This window comes from Necator americanus, chromosome IV, assembly GCF_031761385.1.
Source record: "Necator americanus strain Aroian chromosome IV, whole genome shotgun sequence".
NCBI lineage: Eukaryota > Metazoa > Nematoda > Chromadorea > Rhabditida > Ancylostomatidae > Necator > Necator americanus.
In genome coordinates this window covers 32,553,886-32,576,338 of record NC_087374.1, presented here as the reverse complement: position 1 = coordinate 32,576,338, position 22,453 = coordinate 32,553,886, and the positions used below count along the sequence as shown (strand labels likewise).

Here is a 22,453-nt window from a genome sequence, read left to right as displayed (position 1 = left end):
ACCGCAGGCCAGGGGTTTATTGATTTTCCCGGCGTATTCCGCATGCTATACGACGATATCCGCGCTATCTTGAACCTTATCGCATTGTTAATGTGTTCATTTAGTGTGTACTTGTTCATTTCAGTACCACAATCACGAAGGATAGTCAGGGATAAAGTTCTGTCATGCAATACGGTGTTGGAGACCTCGTGAGGTGCATATGGGGTGCGAAACCTGTTGAATACGAAGCTAAAGTACGTCACTTAACCATTTTGTTTTCTTTCTTTACGTTAACCGGAAGAACATGCAAACAATCCTTGATGTAAGCTTTCGATCGGTTCGAGTTGAACTTCGTTAAACTGAAAACCGAACTTCAATTATGGTGAAAGGGCAGAACAGTGAACTTCTCTCCTGACATCAACTGGTCCTCTTTGTTTACTGTTCACGTTAGGGACCATTGCATGTACATAACTTAAAGTATTTCGAAACTTGGGGGAAGGTCCTCTTTTTAATCCTAATGAGAATACAAACGAAGTAACCCGTTATATTCGTGGAACTGTCTAGCGAATCTTCTAGAAAAAGATCGCCGAGCTAACAGTTCCGCATCACTTTCGAACCTTTGAACACTATTTCATCCTTAGGAATTTCAGAGGATAGTTGTTGTTGCAGAAAATCACCTTGAATGCACCAGTTTTAATAATATGTGGAAATCGTACTCCTTAAATTCAGTAGCTGAAATCTGCTTCTGCATCAAATACTTTCGATTCTCCTAAAATTTCCGCTACTCCTCGAAGTTTTCCGTTTGTTTTTCCCTGGTCCTGTTTGTTTTATGTTCTTTAATGCTACAGAATTTGACATTTTGAACTCTGTACCAGCTGTACCTGAAAAAAAAAACAACTCTCCGAATGAATAACGGGTTTGTAATCAGTAGTAGTTGCTTGAAATTTTCTAGATTCTTGACGTAGACAATGAGTCGGAGGAGTATTACGTGCACTACCAAGGCTGGAACAAACGCTATGATGAATGGATAACCGAAAGTTCCATTATTGGCTGGGCAAAGAAACATGAGGAAACTATTCCACAAATTGAAACTCCGAAAATTCGTCACTCTAAAAGAGGTAAGCTATAAAACGTTGTATTTATATAAATTTCGTTGCTATTTGGTGCGAAACTCTTCTTTTGAAGAAAAGAAGGCCAAAAAGCCTATTGATTGGTCACCAGCTCATAATGTTTCTGTACGACATGAAGAGCAACCACTTCGCAGAAAGGTGGGTGTAGTTAGTGGTTGCGTTCAGTTGTATTCGTATAGTTGTATTTGTATCAGCACTTTGCATTTTCTCATGCAAGAGTAACAAATAACCTCAAATTGTTTTGGGTGCCTCATGCGTACTCATCGAAGCCTAAACGTTCACCTCCGAACAAAGTTTCAAAGCATCCTGCACCGTTATCTTCAATCATTGCAAATGAATCTACGGATGATGAGTATGTTTTTTGAGCTCTGCTATATATCCATTTCTTCCATTTCATCACTTCATTAGCTTTCTTGAAAGGTAATTGCCATTTACCTCAGTAATTTTTATTTCAGACCAACAAGCGATGAAGAAATCATCGATCTTTCTATTCCACGTTCTTATATCGACGTCCTTGCTAAAGCAAAAAGAAGGGCTGAGAGAAAAAGAAATCGAGGAGCACTCCCACAATTCACTCAAGCGACGGGATCAGGAAGGTACCATTGCTTTAGTTTGCTTTACTTTGAGGGTTCTTGCCGAGTCTAACCTTAGATACCGTTTTTAATATTTTGGTGAAAATATAATATTCGGGAAACTGTTAGTGAACTAGTGCACGTTACCAAACCTAGAAATCCTTAATCGTGTTTTTAAACGCGGAAATTCTGTTTAATGACTACGAGTTTTTCCCGACTTGGACGAGATACCCAACAAGTGTGTATCACCCTCTAGATGTTGTTATCCTGTGCGATCGATAACGTAGCACTAGGTAGCACCCAGTCGTATTGCAATGTTGTGCAGAAATGATGTATAGATGTCTACTGAAAAGGGTTTCTCGGGAATTTTCTCGCATATATTTCTTCAATCAGCATATTTCTAAAGTTGAGTATGCTGAAACAAGTGATAATACAACAACATAATACAAACGCTCAGCAAAACTCGGATTTCAAAAAAAAAACTGAAAGCGGTGCTAACTACAAAAAAGTGCTCTTACTGGTTCAAACCGACATGAAACACGGTACAGTTGCGTAAACGGGTGCCTTCAACCGATGCGGTGGAGCATATCCACTAAGATCGAGTAGGGACCCATGCTAGCGTCTCTCATCGCAGCAGTTAGCAATTGTCCCACCTCGATTCCACCCGCTATCTCCACTGCGCTGCTAGGAGCGCAGCTGCTTATGGAATTGCACCGTCCTTAATGTTGTTTCGATCCGACTATATTTGAGTTAGAAATTGATTCGTGTTTGAGATGTTTTGTGAATGATTAAGCACCATGAACTTTTCACTGCGTTGGGCATCGCGAAAATGTCCACGCCATATTCTCCAATTTGAAGTCCATAAGCAAAAAAAAACTCACTTCCAATTGCACTAGTGCCGTTTCCCTTCTAAAATGTTTTTTTTTTTTTTCGCATGACAAGAGTTCCCGTTGTTATTTGTTTCCATAATAATAATAATAATAATAGCACTAGAAGTAACCATCGCTCCTCAAATATCATTTTCAAAAAAGAACGTCAGCAATAACTAGAATAATCCTAACTTTGGATTACAAATAATATGTGGTATAAGCTGGTCAAATGTTATAGTAACTCAAGGTGTTCGATAAATCTGTCTCCATTCTCGAACACTGACTGACCCATTATTGCAGAAGGTGAAGATGAAAGTTATCATTGGAACCGAAACTCAATATGTGCACAATTGGATCAAAACGAGCTGAAGCTCGATGCGTTTACGAGCGTAGCGTAGCGGTTGGAATCAAGGAGATACCCTTGTTAGCACCACTCATAGCTGCAGTTCACATGGTGTCTTTGAAAGGCGAAAAATGGATTGGAGAATTGCAGATAAAACTCTACAAATTTTCATTCCAGAGCATCGAGAGTTCTTTACTGAATCTTGTATTACCCTCAACGGCTGACCCTCACGAAAAAATTCTCTTTGGCGCTAACATTTCATAAAGATGTTTGCTCGGACCTATCAGTCCGACGCTGTATTTACTAAAAAATCTAGCTATAAATTTCGGTTTCTTCTCGTAGGCCTGACTTGATCAAAAGGTTAATCAGGAACTCAGAGGTTTGCAGGACTCACCCAGGGACACTCCTTAGTGTAGGGCAAAATCTGTTTTGATTTGGCTACAATTTCCCTCTGTTTAGCGGAGCTATCGATGATGTAACATAAATAACAGAATCATCTCGGCAAATGTAGTGCGTATTCTGAGATCTAATTGTGATAAACACAAGGCCGCTCATTGGTAGCTATTTTTCTGTGTCGTTAGGAAACTGCTCATAACTTCATAACATAATTTGTAGATGTAATTTGATGTTGATATTTGCAGTAACTCGTCCCATACAAGAAGCTTGCCAAATGGAGCACATCCGATGATGCGTCCTGTAAGTGTATTCTCCTCTTTCGATGTTCTTGGAAGGGAGGTAGAAGATTTTCTAGGGGATGAAGTTCTCTGTGTTTTCATCCAAAATCCATGTGTTAGTCTCCGGCTGAGATGTGGAGGAACCCTATTATATAAGTGAAGCGAAAGCAAGCGCTTCTATTCATCAAACTTGACGCAGACGTGATGTTTCAGAAACGCTAGGCCAACTCAACATATTGAATCAAAGACACAGAGAATGTTGTAATAGTTGCTTGTAGATCTGCCTTGCGCTGTTAGAGAAACGTTTTCGAAAAAATGGTCTGGAAGTTCCCCTTGATTCTTTTCTTCAGACTTCAACGAACAAACACACCACTGCTAGTGGATTGTCTTCGACAGTATCCACGTCCATGGAGTGTCACAATTTCGCTTCTATTGGTTAGTAAATTTTTTTTTTCAGATAAGCTGATGAGGGTAGATTTTCCCATGTCTTTCTTGAGATTTCAGGTGGTGACCACAACTATTCGAGCCTTCGATTCCAATACAACAAGACGCGACCCATCGGTGAGTGTCATTCTGATTTCATATTGGGATTTTTGGGAATTTCGCTTGATTTGTACATTATGGATCCTATAGCAATGTAACATAACGAAAACTTGTGAACTTCTGCTTCATACTCCCTAGGAGTTGCTTCAGGGATTGAACGAAAAGATCCTAGTACGGTTGAGGTCACTAGCAGCATCAAACGCATTCTTCCTATCAGAAAACCGCTCAACTTTGAACGTAATACAAGTTCGTTGGAGTTCTGATACTGACTAGCATCGTTTTCCGTAGTTTCAGTTCCAATGCCGTATTTCAAGCCTCGGTTCAAATTCATATCATCATCTGCTGCAAATTCAAAGGTTAATACGAGACGTCTCCCGACTGCTGATTGTCCTCCAAATCTTGGTAAGTTTAAGTTTCGTAGCTGCTGCCAGCTCTTGAACAACGTGCATATCCTCTTCTCAGTTGGTTTTTTTGGAAATCGTAAGTGGTTTCGAAGTAGGATATTAGTGAAGAGACAAATAATTTGAGTTTCAAGTGCTTTCTTATCGTACAAAATAATAATAGATGTTTTTGAACGTATAAATGACCTTGTCGTTTGATAACCAGGTTTCAGAAACAGTAGCGAGTGGGGTTATCACTATTAGCACAATTTTTCATTTTGTCATGCGGTATAGCGCATTCGGTAAGAGTTCTCGCTGTGGCATCGCGATAGATTGGAGGTTCGAATTCGCCGTAGTGGCAACCAAGCCTTCCATCCCTTTATTTATTATTATTTGGTACTAGACTTGTTTGGGTGGATAAAAACACTAGCTTAACACACGGGTAGCCTTCCAAGTCATTGTAAGGCTGTACGCACGTTCGTAATCCTTAAACGAATTATAAGTTGTCGTTGACTTTATCATTTCATCCGTCATTATTTATCTAGCTTAACGTGCGCAAAAAGCCTCTTTTACGATGCAAAATTTTAGGCTAGTGTGGAAGTTATTTTGTGAGAAAGTCCAGCTTTTGGCTTTTTACAGTTCCTCAAAGTGCTCCAAGACCATGTGCTCACAATTGCTTTTCATTCCGTTCGATCTGCATTTGCTACTTAATTTCAGACATTTCAGTAGTGTGTAATAGATAATGTTATTCCACCACGCGAAATGTACCATTGAAGTCCTTAGGTTTCGTACTGGAGTAAACTTTAGAAACTCGCAGAACAAAAAAGGCGGATTAGAGTATCCTCGCTGCTAAATGCTGTACGAATGCCAGCATTTCGCACCAAATCGAAGACTATGATTTATATTTTGGTTTCAGGATCCCCTTACAATTACCGTGATGAATTCCATTTGGTGAGTTTGACTGTGTTCACTAACTTTTCTTAATTTCGTACATGAGTTCTGACTGGTATTTATCTACGTTTCTAAGAGATCTCGTTTCTTTTTCTAAGAGATAACTGTGGTGACAGTAGAAAAGAATTTTCAGGCACTCACTTCGTCATATTTTCAGGCACTTACTTCGTCATCTATGGAGTGCGATTCGTTGTCCACAAGCTCATCGCGGTGGGTTTTACCGTTTTGCTGTAAAATTAGCAACATCTTTTTTTAATAATGAAATATATTAACCGAGTAGGTGTGAGACGAAATTATTTTATGTCACAACGTCAGTTTTTTTTTTGGCTCGAGACATTTTGAGCAGGAGGCACTCGCCACTGTTTCTGTTGTTTACTGTTTCTTTTCTTCTTTTGGTGATGGAGCTAGACTCTATCGTACTCGAAAACAGTCAGGGTGGTAGTGCTTTTCAAATAGATTAAGAGATAGAGAGAAATTAGATTAAGATTAGAAGAACTACGTTACAAATGTGATTAAATACATGCAATAATCAAAAAACTAAGATTGTTTACTGTTCTATTGTAACTACTTTTGTCCCTGATACCTGCTATTTTTAGAACCGAGACTAGCGCCTGAGAAATGCCGTTTGTGGCCTTTCGAAAATAAAGTGCGAAAGTGAACTGAGAATTCTCTTACATCTGTTGGACGCATTCTCTGTTCACGTTAAGGACACATCAATATTGATATTCGATTTGAATAATCATTATCTTACTTAACCTCAGAAGTGTTGAGAAGAAGCTGATTATAACTCATTCAAAAAGATAATATGAAGTTCAAAAGAAATACAATGCATTAGATAACTTTTTGTTCGCAATTGCTAATAATTAGATAAAGGAATTCCAGGGATTTCAGTCACCCTCATGGAGAAGAAAGTGATAGCAGAACGTTTAGCTCGTCGTCGTCTGAGCAGGATGAAATTGCAGCTTCACTCATTCCTTTAGTCACATCTGAGCCGAGGTCAAATTTTACGATTGTAACATAGTATCAGAGACAGTAGTGTTTACTACGGTTTTCTGTATACATTGAATAGCCGGTGCATTGACGAGGTATTTGTATGGACTTTCCATATGTGATTACTCTCTCTTCATCACTGTACGCCCTTTTCGCTGTCATCATATCGCGTCATATTGTTTGTTTGTTTGTTCTTTTTTGTCACTTCTGTAGAAAATAGTATTTCTGTACAAAACTGAAGCAGTCGCATTTGACCAGTTGTAAAGGATCTCCATATCCAACAATATTATTTTCTTGCTGTTCTATTTTATAGTTAATTTCCTTATCAATCGAAATTTGAAGGTTAGATTTTCCTCATTTTCGTTCACTGTGAAATTTCGTTCAGTTCCGGTTACACTTTGTTTTGTTCCCAGTAGTGTTCACCTGCGGTTGTGATGTTGTTTCCAGCACGATTGTGTACAAATGCTTTCAGGAACCGTTTAGCAATATCCAATATATAACAAGTTTAGACGTTGTATGGTGTCTTTCTGGCCACGGATGCGTAGTACGGTTATTAGATCAAATTGACTCCTCAAGGACTCATTGATTCTTTTTTTTCATTCCGTGAGTTCGAACTTTCCGTCAGTGTTGTACATAATGTGATTGCTGTTATCTGCATTTCAAGAGTGACTTTAACATCGATTAGCTTGAATGTGTAGAATACATGTGTTAATAAAAGTCAGTTATGGTATGGCGGATCGTCTCCAGAAACACGGTTGCTCACAGTTTCGTGGCCGTTGTTTGGCTGTACTTGCAAAACCCCAAGCTACTCATATAAAAGCCATATTAAGTCATTATTATTTACCACTTTTAGACTTTCTGTGGTGTTCGCTTCGCTCCCCTTCACTGATCAATGAAAATTTATAGTAATGGCATTTTCTGTGATATTAAATTTGTATTTTTCTAACAACGCTTTCTTCCTCCTTTTTCATTCTAAATAAAAGCAAAAAATTACATAATTTTCCTTCTGAATGGGTCAGTTCTACATTTAGAGAGTATTCAACCATCAGCTTCACAACATTCCTTCGATACTAGTGTAATATAGATACAATTTGAAAGCATTACTCGAAGTTTGGGTGTGTCGAAGATTTTTCTTGGAAGGACTTCGTAAAGAGGTCTGACCATCTTGTCGGCGGTCTTCCTGCGGTGTGTTTGATGTCGCGTGGTTTCCAGTCGCTCACGGATCTGGTCCAGCGATTTTCGTTAAAACCCATCACGTGTCCGATCCAACTAATTTTACTTTCCTTGACATATGCGGCAGCGTCACTGATTTTCGGTCGGTGACGTAGGAGTGAACTTCGAATCTTTTGTTTGACTTACGTAAAGCGGGATACTCCTAACATCACCTTTTCATTTGCACGTACTATGACGCTGATCGCAAATTGCTCCTGCTTGCAACACGCCGAGATTTCTGATGAATAGGTCAAAGAAGGAAGAATATGTGGATAGCTGGACAGGAGCTGGATGTTCTTAATCCTCTTCGGTATATCCTCGACGCTTATATATGCTCCCTAAACCGCTTGTTTCCTTCTGTTCCTCATGAAGATCGCTTTGTCCAGGTTCAGCTGGAAACCCATATTTCTACACGATTCATCAATACGAGGGCGAGTGTAGTGTAGCGGTTAGAGGTTCCGCTTCCTGCACGATCTATCGGAGGTTCGAATCTGTCCTAGTGCTCACCAAGCCTTTCATCCCTCCGAGGTCAGTAAATTGATACCAGACTTGTCTGGGAGGATAAAAACACTGACTTGACACATCGGCTAACCACCGCAAGTCATTGTATAGGCTAGTTACACGTTCGTGAACTCTCCTCAGCGAAACGAAGATAGCGTGAGTGCCAGCCGTCAACTTTCACTTCCGTGTTATCCATTCCAACCCTCGCATCGCGTTCTCGAGAGTTGCCGTGGATATTTTGGGTGAGATTGTGTCACCCTGACGGACCCCTCTCAACAATATACAACTCACGAAGTATTTTTATGTATGAAGTAGAGACCACTTCAGTCTCAGCTGAATCGAATGCTTTCTGCAAGTCGATGAAAGCGACAAACAACGGCATCTTGTACACTCGCGATACTTCTATAAGTTTTGAAAGGGTAAATCGTACTGAACCCTTTTCGATACCGCGTTTGCTCGCATCCATGCTCGCTATCCTTCATCTAAGGTTCTTTCTGTCCTGTTTACGGTTACTCTTGTGAAGAGTTTGTAAATGACAGACAGTAAACAGGTAGGGTGATAGATGCCGACGTCATGTGGGTCCCCATTCTTGTACAGCAGCTGGTTTTGCATTGGTTAGGAGCCTTGCATTGCGACAAATAACGAGTAAAGAGCCTCGCCAGTGTTGATGAGGACTGACGGTAGGTTCTTCATATGTTAAGACTTGATTATGGCGGGACCAGGCTAAATACGATTCTTCACCGTATGATGGCATGTCGGACTTCTAAAGGGAGAACCTTTGAAATGACATATCCATCTTCCTTCTGATGGTGAGAAGGCAAGCGAACGTGGCTGCCGAAGATCTGAGTCGATCTGAGTAGATCTGAGTCGTGAATGACCATCCCCTTCTCGATGCTGCAGTTGTTCCATCTGGATTCCGGAGAACAGTCATTTTTGTTTTACAATTGGTGAAGTTCCGAGCGAATGCTCTCACCCGCATCTGCAGCTTCAGCCAACACTTCTGCTCTTCTCTCTTTAAGATCTTCTTCTATCGCGTCTCTGCAACGACTCGCGAGCTCGGACGTGAGTTCGTGGTTGCATGGAGCTCGCGCAGCTCTACAGCTGAAGATATTAGTTTTAGACTTGCGGAGACAGGTGTCTCTTGGTGGTTCTGAAACTCTTCGCTTTCCTCGCTCTTACATTCGTGAAGATGTTCTATTAGCGATAATATTCGTCGTCGATGTTGTCCACGAAGGAATCCTACCAAAAGCCGACAAGAGAAGCAAACAGGTCCCAGTCGATGATGGTTCTGAGAGTTTGCTTCTTGAGCTTCGCTGCTTTCTCTCTTCTCCGTGTGAGAGAAAATCTTCCTCGATGAAGGTCCTATCCTGTTTGAAACTTTGGTACAACAAAAAAAAACAGGCAAAATCCAACAAACAACAAAACAGGCAAAATCCTTCACTGACGATGATGTGGTCACTTTCGTTATTGTACCCTCCATCGGGTGGCTCCTACGTCCAGCGTAGAGAGGAGGGATTCTAGAATTGTGAGTTACCATGAATGGTCATAGTCGTCATAGTAAACTCGAAGAGCCTCATCCCTGTTCATTCCATTGGAGGCCGTGAGTTCCAATGTGAAGTTCTTCAGTCGTTCTTGAGCCAATTTTGGCGTTGAAATCTTCAGCTATAACCTTGTGGTCTGCAGAACTTCTCCGGGTCCATATAGAATGCTTTGACTTCTTCTTCTTCGTAGCTTGATTTTCGAGCGTTAACGACGAAGATAGTCAAAGTTGGCGTTGAACCACATGTTCCCACCCACAGGTTTCCGATCTGGTCATAAGTTGTTCGAAAGAGTCGATGTTTTTTTTTGTCATACTCTTGTTGACGAGGACACCAACTCCGCCGCCCATGTTCCTAAGAACAGTTCATCTCAATTGTCGTATGCGGTATTCAATAGGTGACGTATGAGTCCGATGACGTTGTACTTAATCATTCTAGCTTGCATAAATCTTTGGTGGCCACATCCGATGCAATGTTATTCTGAGCCGATCCTAGCACAACAGAAACAGGAAGTCCATCCTCTGAATCCACCTGCGTCTCTTGCGACTATAAGGCTGCTTTCGGTCCGCGATTAGTCCACCTGGAGACGCGCCTCGTAGCCTCGCGACTAGCCGGGTATGACCTCCTAGTGAGGGAGATCGGTGGCCGATGGAGTCAAGTGAAAAAAAAAACTTTGGCGAACGGTGCAATATTCCATGAGTACAAGTGTGTGAAAAGGCGCGGTTTCTGATCGTGCTTTTTCATGCACGCGTTTTCTTTTGTGATGGTACATGTCTTTCAGTGAGTATTAGGGTCATAGAGCTAGTGTTGTATGCTACTGTAGCAGACTAACTTCGAACTAAACGGCGAACTCACTGTCACGCTGCTCTGACTTCTAATACACACATGGCAGAGGGGAATGCGGTGGGTGGTCATAGATTTTTAATCGAACTGTAGCCGTGTTGAATCAGATGACACATGATGAGATATGTTTCCTTCTATTATTCTCACACTAATCATTTTATACGGTTCTTTTTATAAAATAAATAAAATAGCTAGCCCCTGGAGTAGGCAGTTTGCCATCCTCACTCTCTCAACAAACCCCTTGAGTGTTATGTTATTGAGAATTGTATCCAGCTGCATTGTTTTTCCGTCATCGCGTACACGACCGTTCACACGCCCGATTCATATTGTTCTCCTTGGTGGACGCGTGATAGGAAAAAAAAAACCTGAAAAGAATGAAAGGCTATATGTTGTTGACAGCATTTTTCAAACAATTGGTTGAATTATCCCTTTATCTGTCAACATATCCATCACCATACTTTATTGATCTTCAATATCTCCAGATGTTTTTCTGTGTTTTTTTCCCCATTTTTTAAAAATAATAACACTTTATTTTCTTTTGACAACAAACATACACACATGGAATGCCGTGATCAAATATGAAAAACAATGATGGTAAAGCAATATGTTATTTACAAACCGGTTCATGACGTCAACCCGTAAGCGTCTGATTACTGTACTTGACTAGTATCGCATATAATCGTGGTGATTATGGCGTTATCACAAATATGGTCTCGTCGTCAAGTACAGTGATATTATGAGCAGCAAAAATGGAAGTAACATGTGTTGTCGAGATGAATAAGAGGTATGCGGTTGTACTTCAAGTGCTTGTTCCGTGGAATCCGTCGAATACAGAGGAACAATCGATAAGCCGGATCCTTCATCCTGAAAATATTACGATTACAACCGTTCAAAACCACATGTTTTCCAAAATTTCTAGCAAAAATATCACTGAGAAAAATCAGTGCATCGTAAATAACTAATGAGTAATAATAAATGTTAGGTTAAGGTGCTATTTCTATTTTTTCCCGAGATCTTCGCCGAGAATGTCTAACTCTATAGATTAGCAGTTCAAACGTTCTCGCATGTTGAAACCTCGGCATATATCTGTTTATGTTTTTAAGAAATGGAGACATTTTAAGAAAAAAGAAGAAAATAATAGAAAATTTTTTCAAGCCTCTGAAGAGATCGAAAAAGCCTAAACTTCAGGCAAATAAAGGCTCCATCTAAAAAAAACTTGCAGGCACACTATTCAGAAACATCCATAAATTAGCTATTATTAGAATATCAACATTAAAATAATAGTAATATTATCATCTGTTAAGGAAATAATAGAAGTATAGGATAGAAAAGTTAATTTACCTTTTTCCGATCTCCTACTAATTCTTCGAAATAAATGTTTCAAACTGTTAATATCATCTTTGTTCTTGAATTTTATTTTTATTTTTTATTTTATTATTTTTATTTTTTATTTTTTATTTTTATTATCTTATTTTATTTTCATCTTTATTTTATTGTAATTCTTGATTTAATTTAATTTAATTTAATTTTTATTTTCTCTTCCATCCAACTCGATAAACATTCTTTTCTCATACTTTCAAAGTCTAAGGTCTACAAAACTCACATAATCTTCGTCATCCGGATCACCACTACCTTCGACATGATAATTTGTGTAATTTTGGCCGTAAAGGACATTTTGAAGACGGAATGCGAGCATTCCTAACCGCAGTCGTTCATCGACAAACAATCCTGAAATTAAGGAAAAATTAGAGAATTTGAAACAAATGTCGATAATTTAACTAATTTTTTATCTGATTTTCCTGGAATTTGGATCAGTACTAAGCTAGATATTTAGTTAGTTGGGACTACTTAATACAAAAATATACAAATTTTTTCAAACAGAATTTAAAGAAGATCATATTATTATATTATAGAATTATAGAAGATTATTATAGAAGATTAAAGAAGATTTTATGGGCTGACAATTTCTTTCCGTTTCAGTAATGGTATATTACAATAGATTGGCACACTGCCAATCGTTCACCAGGATTGCAACTCTGAATTTCTTTTTTCTTGCGTGAAGCTGATGTGTTTATCACTTGAGCTAAGGATACCACCAGCTGAATAACACAAAAGATTCATCCATACGATCTCTGCTTACCTCTGTAAGGCAAAAATCGATCCGCTTGATATTCTGGATTTGTAGCCTGATTTGCTAAGCCATCTCCTGCCACTTCGTTTGTGTACGGGGCCAATGCGGTCCCATTCCAGCATGTCTCGTTCTCTTTTGTCACAAGCCCAGAATCCGAGCAGAATGACGAAGGCAAAGCAGAGAACCATCCCCGAAGAGATTCCAACTGAAACGTGAAAATCTTCTTCTCATAGAATTTTTCAGATTTTTCCGCTCAGTTCTTTACATTTTGTATCTTCAAAAGCGGCTTATAGGAGGAGCACTTGGCGTTGTTAAGCGCCATAATACCCTTATCGCCTTAACAAACAAGCACGACGTCGGTGACTTACCCGCTCAGCAAAGGATGTCATCAACGAGTTCAGAACTTTGCCATAACTTTCAGCTTGATCAGTTACGCTTCGTTTCGTTTTCGGGATGACAGCACGACGATGTCGGGTTGATCGCAGGTGACGAGCGGTTTGCATGAGATCCTCGATTGGGTAACAACGAGCGATCGCCTGGAAGATACAAAAATCTAACGACGGAACTCTTAGAGCTAAGAATTATTGATAGTTATGGAGTTTGTTACGCTAATAAATCTCCTATCGGCTCGGTCTTTTGTTTAGTGTAACATGTCGACCTGTGTTTTATTGTTCACCCCCGTTGGCTAATTGCTACCTTGTCGTTTTGTTTCGAACGGGTCACTGCTAGACCATAATCAGTGTTCGTATTCGGCATGGATGTGCCAGCAATTATAACTGATCGATCAATTAATTAACACAATCAATTACTTCGAGAGACGTGGGAAGAACCGTGAAGGAATCAGGGATTTATGATCATGTCATAAAACAATACCTAATATTCAACACTACTACTGGTACTGAGTTATACATCGCTGAACTAGCCTAAATGGGACCTTGATTATCCTGCAATTCGTTGATCACAAATCTGATTGGATAAGCCATTATTTTCGGAAGAGGTTAGGCTATTTCCACGAAGGCTATGATTAACTAATAACAATTTATGAATCAAACTACTGTTGGTTCGTTTTTCATAAAATCTAGTCCCATCAACATCACTCTACTTGATTCGATCATATTTGTGAAGAATTTTAAGGAAAAATCAAAAATATAACTACTTTGGATCCACACTGTGGTTTTCTGGGTAAATTTTCTGGTTTTCTTTTCTGGATACATGATGAAAATATCCAAGCAAACATCTCATTAATTCTTAAATCGTTCGTATCTTGTGTTCCTTTGCGAAAAAAAAAACTCTAAAAATCCACTGACATCCTATGGTTTGAATCTTATGAAATCAGGAAACAGCCAAGGGAACACCCAGTACGAAAAAAAACTCGGCGAGAAGTAAATCTTGGTCATACTATAACCAAATATCTCATCTAAATCTGACAAGATCCGGAAGATACCTCCGATTCCAAATTTCCTTCCATTTTCAAGGATAAAAGGATAAAGTGTCTGATGTTAACGAAATCGCTTGGGATGCGCCACCGTTCACGTTCACTTCAATTCAGAACTGTTTGGGATTTTATTTCTAGGTTCTTAGGGTTTTCCGGTTCTTCTCACTTCCAGTAAATTACAAGAAAAAAAAAACAACAAATAAAGTTTTAACGAATAATTCGAAGAGCTAGTGGATCACCGCAGTCTTGCACATAGTTTGGATTTGCGTGCGTCTAAAACGATTTCGCGAATTTTCGAACCCGTTATACCTCCGTAACGGGTATCATTAGGCCATGAAACATTTCCCATTTCTTGATTGATATGCAAATTTGTTTGTTGTGGTCCTTGACCCGGTCTCGGTTTTACGACTTGCACAGACAACAAATAGAGCAGCACATGCCGCGCATGTTGTCTGCGGTTATGGTTTATCGCCGTGAACAATAAATGCTCAACGCAGCGGTATCAATAACAAGCGTTAAACGCTCAAAAACGAGCGTACAGAAGCAAGTAGACAATCCTCTCAGAAAACACAAGCATTCAATAGGAATCGATTGAATAGTGGATGATGAGACGATCAAATAAAAGTTTAAGTGGATCCTCGATAACTTTTTTGTCGCTTTCATAGTTTTTCTGAGAACAAACATATGATCTGACCTTATTTGAAACAGTTATTCCCCGTTCCTGCATTTCCATTATCGCTTCACTCAGTTGAACTGGAAGCGGTTGCAACGTGTTGTGTAGGTTTTGATTTCCTCGAATTCGAGAGGAGATTTTCAGCAACGAATCTAAAGATGGTAGATTAGTAAGTATAAAGTAATTTTAAAAAGTAGTGATAGCTGCCTTAAATAAATAATTGGGTAAAAAGGGTAAAAATTACATGAAAACAATAGAATGCAGCTATAAAATATGCGATTTACACAGAAACGGAAAATCCTGACTGATAAAAGTCAACAAAAGAGATCCAGAAAAATTAATAAAATTCCAAATTCCCGCAGCTGACGCAGAAAGAAATCTAAGAAAATGAGCATCCGGATAGAAGATCTTCAAGAATTCAACTGCAAGCCAATAACAATCCACAAAATCCTTCTCAAATTCCCACTACCTTTTATTATTTTTGTTCCAATAATTCTTGACATAATATATTGATATTTTTAGGACCAACTTTTGATCAATTCCTGATCAGCAATCTTTTCTGGATCCGAGTAGCTATGATGTGCCGCCACAGAGGGTCAGCTGGTGTGGTCGTTACGCGTACCACTGGGTCTATGGTACCCCCCATGGAGAGTTAATCTTCCAGCATGACCGTAGCCGTCTACAAAGCTGATGGAGAATATTTATGGAAGTTCTCAGTTACGTATTAAGTTGAGCCAACAGCGACAGCAGGGTTAGAGTCTTAGACACAGGTACTGTAGGAGATTGGCAAGCCGCCAGAGAGCTGCAGTCTCTGAAGACTAAAGAAATCCGGTAGTTATTTATTGAGGTTTCTCTGGATAAATCATAAGTCATGCTTACTATTTCATCTTATCTTATCTTATCATAATCTCATAATGAGTCAGGGATTCGGATGGTTAACTGATTGAGTGGTCACTAGGAGCTCTAAACATGGTAAAAACACTGGTAAATATGATCAAACTGTTCTTTTAGCAACACACCTATGAAGAGAAAAACCGGAACAAAAAGAGAAAGCGTCATTTCATGGGCTTTCAACTAGACTCGACCCAATTTCAATTGAAACCCAGGCATGCACCATTGAATTTCGGCGCATGGAAAAAGAACTGGAGGAGTTGGCGGAAAGTTCAAAACGTCTGACACATAAAGTGCTGCCGCCATCGAACGTCCACTGAGAACCAACCACATATAAGTAAGACGTAAGGACCCGTAAGGTGAACTTTACAGTACAATACAAAAACTGTCCTCAATCGAACAATCGCTACAAATAACGCAACATTTCGTCACTTACCAATAACAGCATTCCATTGTTGATCGATTTCGGTCCAATCACCTAAGCATCCTTTCATGACGTTCATACAAAGACCAGGACATGGTTTGGAATCCGCCGCACCACTACACAACGAACAATCCCACATCTTTGCCAGGTTTAGGCGGCATTCCTTGGAAGAGGACACCTGAGATGGGTTGTGAATCAAAAAAATAATTGAATCAACAAAATAAAAATAAAAATAAGAAAATAAAAATTAGATCAAATGATTCTTCTACTATGCAAAGAAAAAGTTTAGGAATGAAGAGGGAAAAATATGAGAAAAAAATCATAAATTTCAAGGAATATTTTTTAAAAAAAGCGAAAAAAATTAAAGGGTCTATCCGCCATGACAGACAAAATATATCAAAAATACATCTGCAGCTAGTTACAACGGTGCTCTTTTATTTTTTCATTCAATACCAAGATTCAGTTTTTTTTTTCCAACAGTTTTTCCCTTCTTTCCCACGCTATCCCAGATATCATGACCGAATCTACAGTTCCCTGTCATCATCATGTCGTCGGTATGATATGACGGCAAAGTGATATAAATAAGGTGGAGTTGCGCAATTTGCTAAGCAATCCGCCCGGATCAATATCTCGCCGTCCAATCAATCAATACAACCATCTGCTTGCTTACGAAGGAATGCTGCTCAATCTCCATGGCTTCCTTCACCTGCTTCACGAGTGATTACGGTAATAGGGCAAATAATCCGGGTAGATTTCTCTAATTAACTGCTTACGGCCGACAACAGGTGCGTGTACAAGCTTTGAAGGTGGGATGGAGATGAGCTGCTAATGAACGATTTTTGAATGCGACAGGGATTGGAAGCCCGAATAAATCGATCAATGAATCAATAAATGGATTCAGTCACTGATTAATCAGTGAGCAAATGAAATGATCTAAAATATTATTCTATACCCTGTAAAAATTATCTGAAGACTATAAAAATTTGTAAAAATTCCCTGAAGACTATAAAAATTTATAAAAATTCCCGGGGTGTAGTCAGTTAAGGGAGTTTCTCTACTAGTCATCTGAAAAAAACACGATCTTTCTGGAAAAAATTTCCAGACTATAAAAAAAGTTTCATTCAAATTCAAAAGAGTTCTAGAATGTGTATTATTCAAAAGATTGGACAACACGAAAACAATATCTAACAGATCTAAGAGATTAGGGTGGCTTTAAAAAAATCCTACAAAATTTTAACAAATTCAAACCACTCAACCTTTTACGGTTTTTTCTTCGAGAGAATGTTTTTCTCTGAGAATCGAATCAAAAAAAGAATTTTAAGGATTTAAAAAGTTGGATCAGTAACTGGTTAAAATCATACGATTGAAAGTGAGATTTAGATGTGCAAAACCTGCTGCTATATAGACGGTCCCATAGCTAGGATCAAAGGCATACCTCTACAGGACCCATATTTCCAGGATAACGTTCCCATTCGCTTAGAGTGTTTGACATGTGACGTCCATAAAACTCACTTATATCCCTATTTTACCGATCCCATTCCCTTGTCGGAATAAGGTGTTAACCGTCTCCGATGTCCGAACCCCCGCCACTTGATGAGTTCTAGGAATCGTGTAATTAAGGTGAGATACCGCTGACCGCTATTTGCTGAGCAGCTAGATAGAGGGCGAGGGACATCATCGCCCGTTGGTTGGGGGGGGGGGAGGAATTTTGGCATGATTCACTCGTGTGTCGATGACGTACACCATTCGGACCGATATTTTCCCGTTACCGTTACGATTTGAATGACACTAGGCGTGCACTACAGTATGTAGTTAGCCGCTAACCGTGGGCCCAACGGATCATTTCCGGATTGAGGTGCGCTTTTGTTCGTGGCAAGCGGCGACTCTCTGGCACCTGTTTAATGAGGTGAACATCATTTGAGGAAGGAAATAATGAGAAAAAAATCCATAGTATTATATGAGCAGCTGCGTCCTGGAATACGATCAATCAATGTGTATTTTTTGAACGCTTTGTGGATTTTAAATGTGGCCAAGCGATGAGTCAAACCATGAATCATAACATGGGACCATAAAGGGACCCGCAGCTCTCGACTACAACTAGCTTTTCTTTGAGGTATGGATCCACAATAAAAGGATGGAATATGAATATGCTGGGTAGGAGATATGTATTTTTAATACAAAAATTCAAAAAAAGTTCTTAAAGTGGTCCAATGACACATAAAATGCTTGTAAAAGTTACTTATCGGAAAAAAGTAAAACTAACATTCATAAACCCATCCAAAACATTGTACATATTGTCCAAACCAGAAACGAAATGTTTCCAGAATACTAGCGGTTTTTCCAGATGATGAGTGACCTAGAAGAAAATTAAAGAATTTTCGATTGCTTTAAAATCACCGGAAAACGAGAGAGAATTCCACTCAGAACCTTCTCAGGCACATCGCCAAATGGTGCTATTTCAGGCATTGCCTCCAACAAACAACGACGTTGGACGGATGTCACACTGTGCTAAAAGTATGAATTGATTACACGTTTAGAAAAAAAAACCGGCGGCGACATTTCCATTTTGAACGATTTTTTTTCTTTCGACAGAAAAAACCGCCTAAGAAACCTGTTTACCATGGGATTCATCAGTTGAAACATGATGACAAACATGTCCTCGAAAAGTTTGCTGGTGATCTGTGGGACTTTCGAGTCCGAAAACGGTGACGAGAAAGCGCGTAGTCGATTGAAGAAAGTGTCGAAAATCTAAAGATCGAACAAATCAATGAATAGGCTGAAGGTGCCGATCGTCAATGGGTGAAGCTCCGGAAGCGAATCGATAGCCGCATAAGTACCTGGGAATTGCTTTGATAAAATGGACCATAAGTGCGTCCGAATAGCGTATCCAGACGCTCATGGCATACATTAAGTGAGTTGTAGAAGTATGCTGAAAGCGGCAATCAATAGCAATCGATAATCGCATGCGATCCCCGAAAGCACTTACTTCGAAAACTGTTGAGATTTGTGTTGATCAAGTGACGTAAGACGAGAATTTTATCCTCTAGTTGAGCTTTGAATAGTTTTTCACTATTCTGAATAATTTCATCCTCGATGTTCTTCGTACAACAGACATTCTCACCGGTACAGATTTTAAGATCAGTCGCTGAAAAAAAGAGAAAATTAAATCCAGAAAATAGACTATGTTAGAAAAACTGGAGGTGAATTTCACATAGCTTTTTCTTCTTGAGAAGAAAAAAATCTGCAGAGAATTTCTACCTCTCCGGTAGTTCGGAAATTCCTTTTAAAAAAATCGGAAATACCAGTCTTTAGATGATCGGTCTCATTAAAAATTTCATTGGAAAAATTTGAGAAAATTTGAGAATTCCGTAGAAATCAAACTAGTTTCTAGGATCTGTAATCGCTGAGAAGATCTCTATTTCTAATTAGAAGCGGTGCAAATGTTGATAGATTCACGTCAAGGGCTCCTTTTTTCCCCATTCAAAGGAAAAACTTTCCCTTCACATCGTCTGTGGCTGCGTTTGAGGTTGAAGTTTTTCTGTGTGCATTTACAGATCACTTAAAGATCATCAAAATCAAAAACAGTACTTTATGAATCAATACACATCGGATTTTCAGCCAGATATTCCCGGAAATTTCCAGCGGATAAGGGCGATGAAGTAGTACAGGGACTGGATTTTATACTTCATAAGTTTTTATTCACTATTTATTTATCTGCTATTTATTTATTTACTTGTTTCTATTCGAATATTTGCCTTTGAACACATTTGTAATCGGAGCACTCGAACTTCAGAATCATTCGAATATTCGGGTAACTGGTCGATTTTTCGAATAACTCGGATCATATCATTCAGATCCATAATTTTGAGTCATTCGAATAGGAAATGTTTATTAAATCTCCTAATATTGCGGACTACTCTACGCTGTATTGGTTGGGATTTTGAGAGATCGAAAAAATCGAAAACAAAATAGGAACTATTGGTGAGTTCCAAAAATTCGAAGTATCCAAGGGTTTTATCCAGGAGTCCCGGGGAACATTGAAGCAGTGACAAATTGGAACAGAAAGGCAAAGATGTGCGCGTTAGGGCACGATTGTCCTTTGTCCTTCCATAATAATTCGTTGCCAGCTCATTAATGAGCAGCGATCGATTACTGTAGATTATCACGGGGAAATTTTTTGCCAACTTTCTATGATTCAAAAGTAAAAAAAAAAACTAAATTTACTGTCTTGTACTGTTTAAAGTAGTGCTATTATCATAAAAAGGAGGAACAGACATTGACAGGGAAATATTTTTTGGAGAAAAAAGAAACCAACATGTTTAGCGCAGCACTTCGTTCAAGATTTAATAAACAAATGCACGCATACTTCTTTTTTTTTCTGAATTAAAGAGAAGATTTCGAAGGATTTGTTCTGGAATTTGGTGTTCTCAGGTAGTCACACATTTTGAAGAAGTCAATTCTAGAATTTCGTGGAGAAATTTCTCGAATTTCTCTATAATTTTGAACTTAATAATTTACTGAATTTTCAAATGCTTTCATTCGATCCACAACATCGAGCAAGTTCAATCTTTAGTGAAATAAACCTGTCACCTTACAAATGTTATGATTACTGGAGAAATCACTTGTTTACTAATGACGTCATTCAATAATTTTGAACATAATAATTGGTTGAAAAGTTTTTTTTTACATCAATTAGTTCAGAGATGTGATGTTCTAACATTTTTTGTCACCTTTTAAATTGTTTATTCGAATAAATGGGCCATACATAAAATTTTCTTGTTTGTTTTGAGCTTTTTCTTCTTCTTCTTCTGTTCGCTAATGCAAATTTATGATTTTTAATTGTTGTTGTGATGTCAAAGCGCGTGCCGCCGTGGTCCTTGGTTTTTGTGACGCATTCTCATTCTACGAGAGATGTGAGCGAACCGAGCACTAAAGCTGGGTCGAGATGCTTATCGAATAAGCACTATTATACGTTAATTACTCTTATGATCTACTTAGCGTCATTAGGTAGAAAATTCCACGTAGCATCACGGGATTCATTACGATACAGAAAAATATTCGTTTCGAAGAAAAAAAATCTCACCAGGCCCTTTCTTGAGCAATGTCGAATAGTCGTAATGAGATTTCTTTAACATCTCACATGAAGCAGAGAGTGAATATGTGGGAAATATGAGTAAAATTAGAAATAATGGTGGTCCCATGCTTTCGAAGACCAATGTGCTGCCAATGTCGTCGACCCGTCGTTCCTTACTATCTATCTCTTAGCCTCGCCGTGATGGCGTAAGCGAAGGCGGGGTCGTGCGAGGGAGGGAGGGCGGGCCGGCGGCTGCGCTCAGGTCGTGAGGAGGACAATCGTGTCCCAACGGCTACTTCATCACCCGTAAGTGGATTGACACTCGAGACACGGCAGATCACGCGTTGATAAGCGATTGTGGATCAGGTCAAGCGCAGTTATGCGCCCATAGCCCGGCTGAGCAGATACGGTGATAGGATCACGGATTTATGATGGATTCGGGAGGAATTAGGCGCCAAGAGCAACGAGCCGTTCTTTTTTTTACGAGGATGATATAACCGTGACTAAGTGAGTCCTAGTTGATCCAGTTCAGTGCTGAGATTCAGGATCTGAATAAAATCCAAAGCGAAAATACCTGGAAAAATTTCTTTGACTTCTTTGAAAGAGAAGCCGAAATCTTAAAGTTTTCCCCCACTTTTTTCTATGCACCCTGCTATCTTAGCATCTATGCTTCAAAATGATACTGTCAGGCACAGTACTATAGTACAGACGGAAAAAATCCATGAACTGTAATGCAAATCTATCTCATAAATTGTAAAGAAGTGTCGTTTCGAAACTCCAGAGCATCAAAAATTAGCCCTGACCTTAGTTCCTGCAAAATTTCAACTTTTTCAATCAGCGTCTTTCTTCTAATTTTTTCCACTTCCGTATTTTGGTTGTTTTCCAAAAAAAAAAAATTAAAAAAGGATTTCACTATTCGTCGCTCTACTTTTATGCCTTTTTTTGCGGAACTTTTGCGCCCGTACCAAAGCTCGTACTTTAGTCTCTCAAACCGTTTTTAGACACTACTACTTCTAACTGAATTGGCAAAAAATTCATCAGAAATGAAATCTGGGGTACAGGATCAAATGAACGCCCTTTCCTGATAGGACGACTAATGACATAGGCATCTGTGGCCACCATACGGTCATCGAATGCGTAAAAAGCATAGGGATTTGATATTATTTGAAATTTATCGCATATGGTTTTCAAAAAAAACTACCGTAAGGAAAACTCCGTTAATTAAATCTTTCTGCGGATAGGAAATGTTGCTAAGCAGTAGAGATACTTGTGAAGATAGTTTTCAAGCAGGGTCGAAATA

The 22,453-nt window shown here is 39.1% G+C and overlaps 2 protein-coding genes across 5 annotated transcripts; one reads left to right on the top strand and one right to left on the bottom strand.

Annotated features, from left to right (window-relative positions):
• Positions 1-164: 164 nt before the first annotated feature.
• On the top strand, positions 165-6,462 carry RB195_003483 (uncharacterized protein; the record flags this gene model as incomplete). Of its 2 annotated transcripts, XM_064201155.1 has the most annotated exons (13): positions 165-233; positions 932-1,097; positions 1,165-1,247; positions 1,304-1,461; positions 1,565-1,705; positions 3,535-3,589; positions 3,918-4,002; positions 4,072-4,128; positions 4,261-4,347; positions 4,405-4,512; positions 5,407-5,441; positions 5,599-5,651; positions 6,324-6,462. In XM_064201155.1, 13 exons carry the CDS (start codon positions 165-167, stop codon positions 6,460-6,462), a joined length of 1,236 nt encoding a protein of 411 aa, XP_064057037.1. The 2 variants fall into 2 exon arrangements, with proteins under 2 accessions (XP_064057037.1, XP_064057036.1); XM_064201156.1 differs by lacking the exon at positions 4,261-4,347.
• Positions 6,463-7,940: 1,478 nt separating this feature from the next.
• On the bottom strand, positions 7,941-21,280 carry RB195_003482 (uncharacterized protein; the record flags this gene model as incomplete). 3 transcript variants are annotated; one of them, XM_064201154.1, is made up of 15 exons in its annotated part: positions 7,941-8,035; positions 9,118-9,245; positions 9,679-9,806; positions 11,324-11,389; positions 12,129-12,253; positions 12,666-12,861; positions 13,025-13,192; positions 14,786-14,916; positions 16,092-16,257; positions 18,343-18,435; positions 18,507-18,587; positions 18,699-18,827; positions 18,917-19,008; positions 19,066-19,224; positions 21,163-21,214. In XM_064201154.1, the coding sequence occupies 15 exons, from the start codon at positions 21,212-21,214 to the stop codon at positions 7,941-7,943; spliced, it is 1,809 nt and encodes a 602-aa protein (XP_064057034.1). The 3 variants fall into 3 exon arrangements, with proteins under 3 accessions (XP_064057034.1, XP_064057035.1, XP_064057033.1); XM_064201152.1 differs by lacking the exons at positions 7,941-8,035; positions 9,118-9,245; positions 9,679-9,806 and having other exon boundaries at positions 11,225-11,389; positions 21,163-21,280; XM_064201153.1 differs by lacking the exons at positions 11,324-11,389; positions 12,129-12,253; positions 12,666-12,861; ... (7 more) ...; positions 19,066-19,224; positions 21,163-21,214 and adding an exon at positions 8,436-8,546 and having other exon boundaries at positions 9,679-9,731.
• Between the last annotated feature and the right edge of the window lie 1,173 nt (positions 21,281-22,453).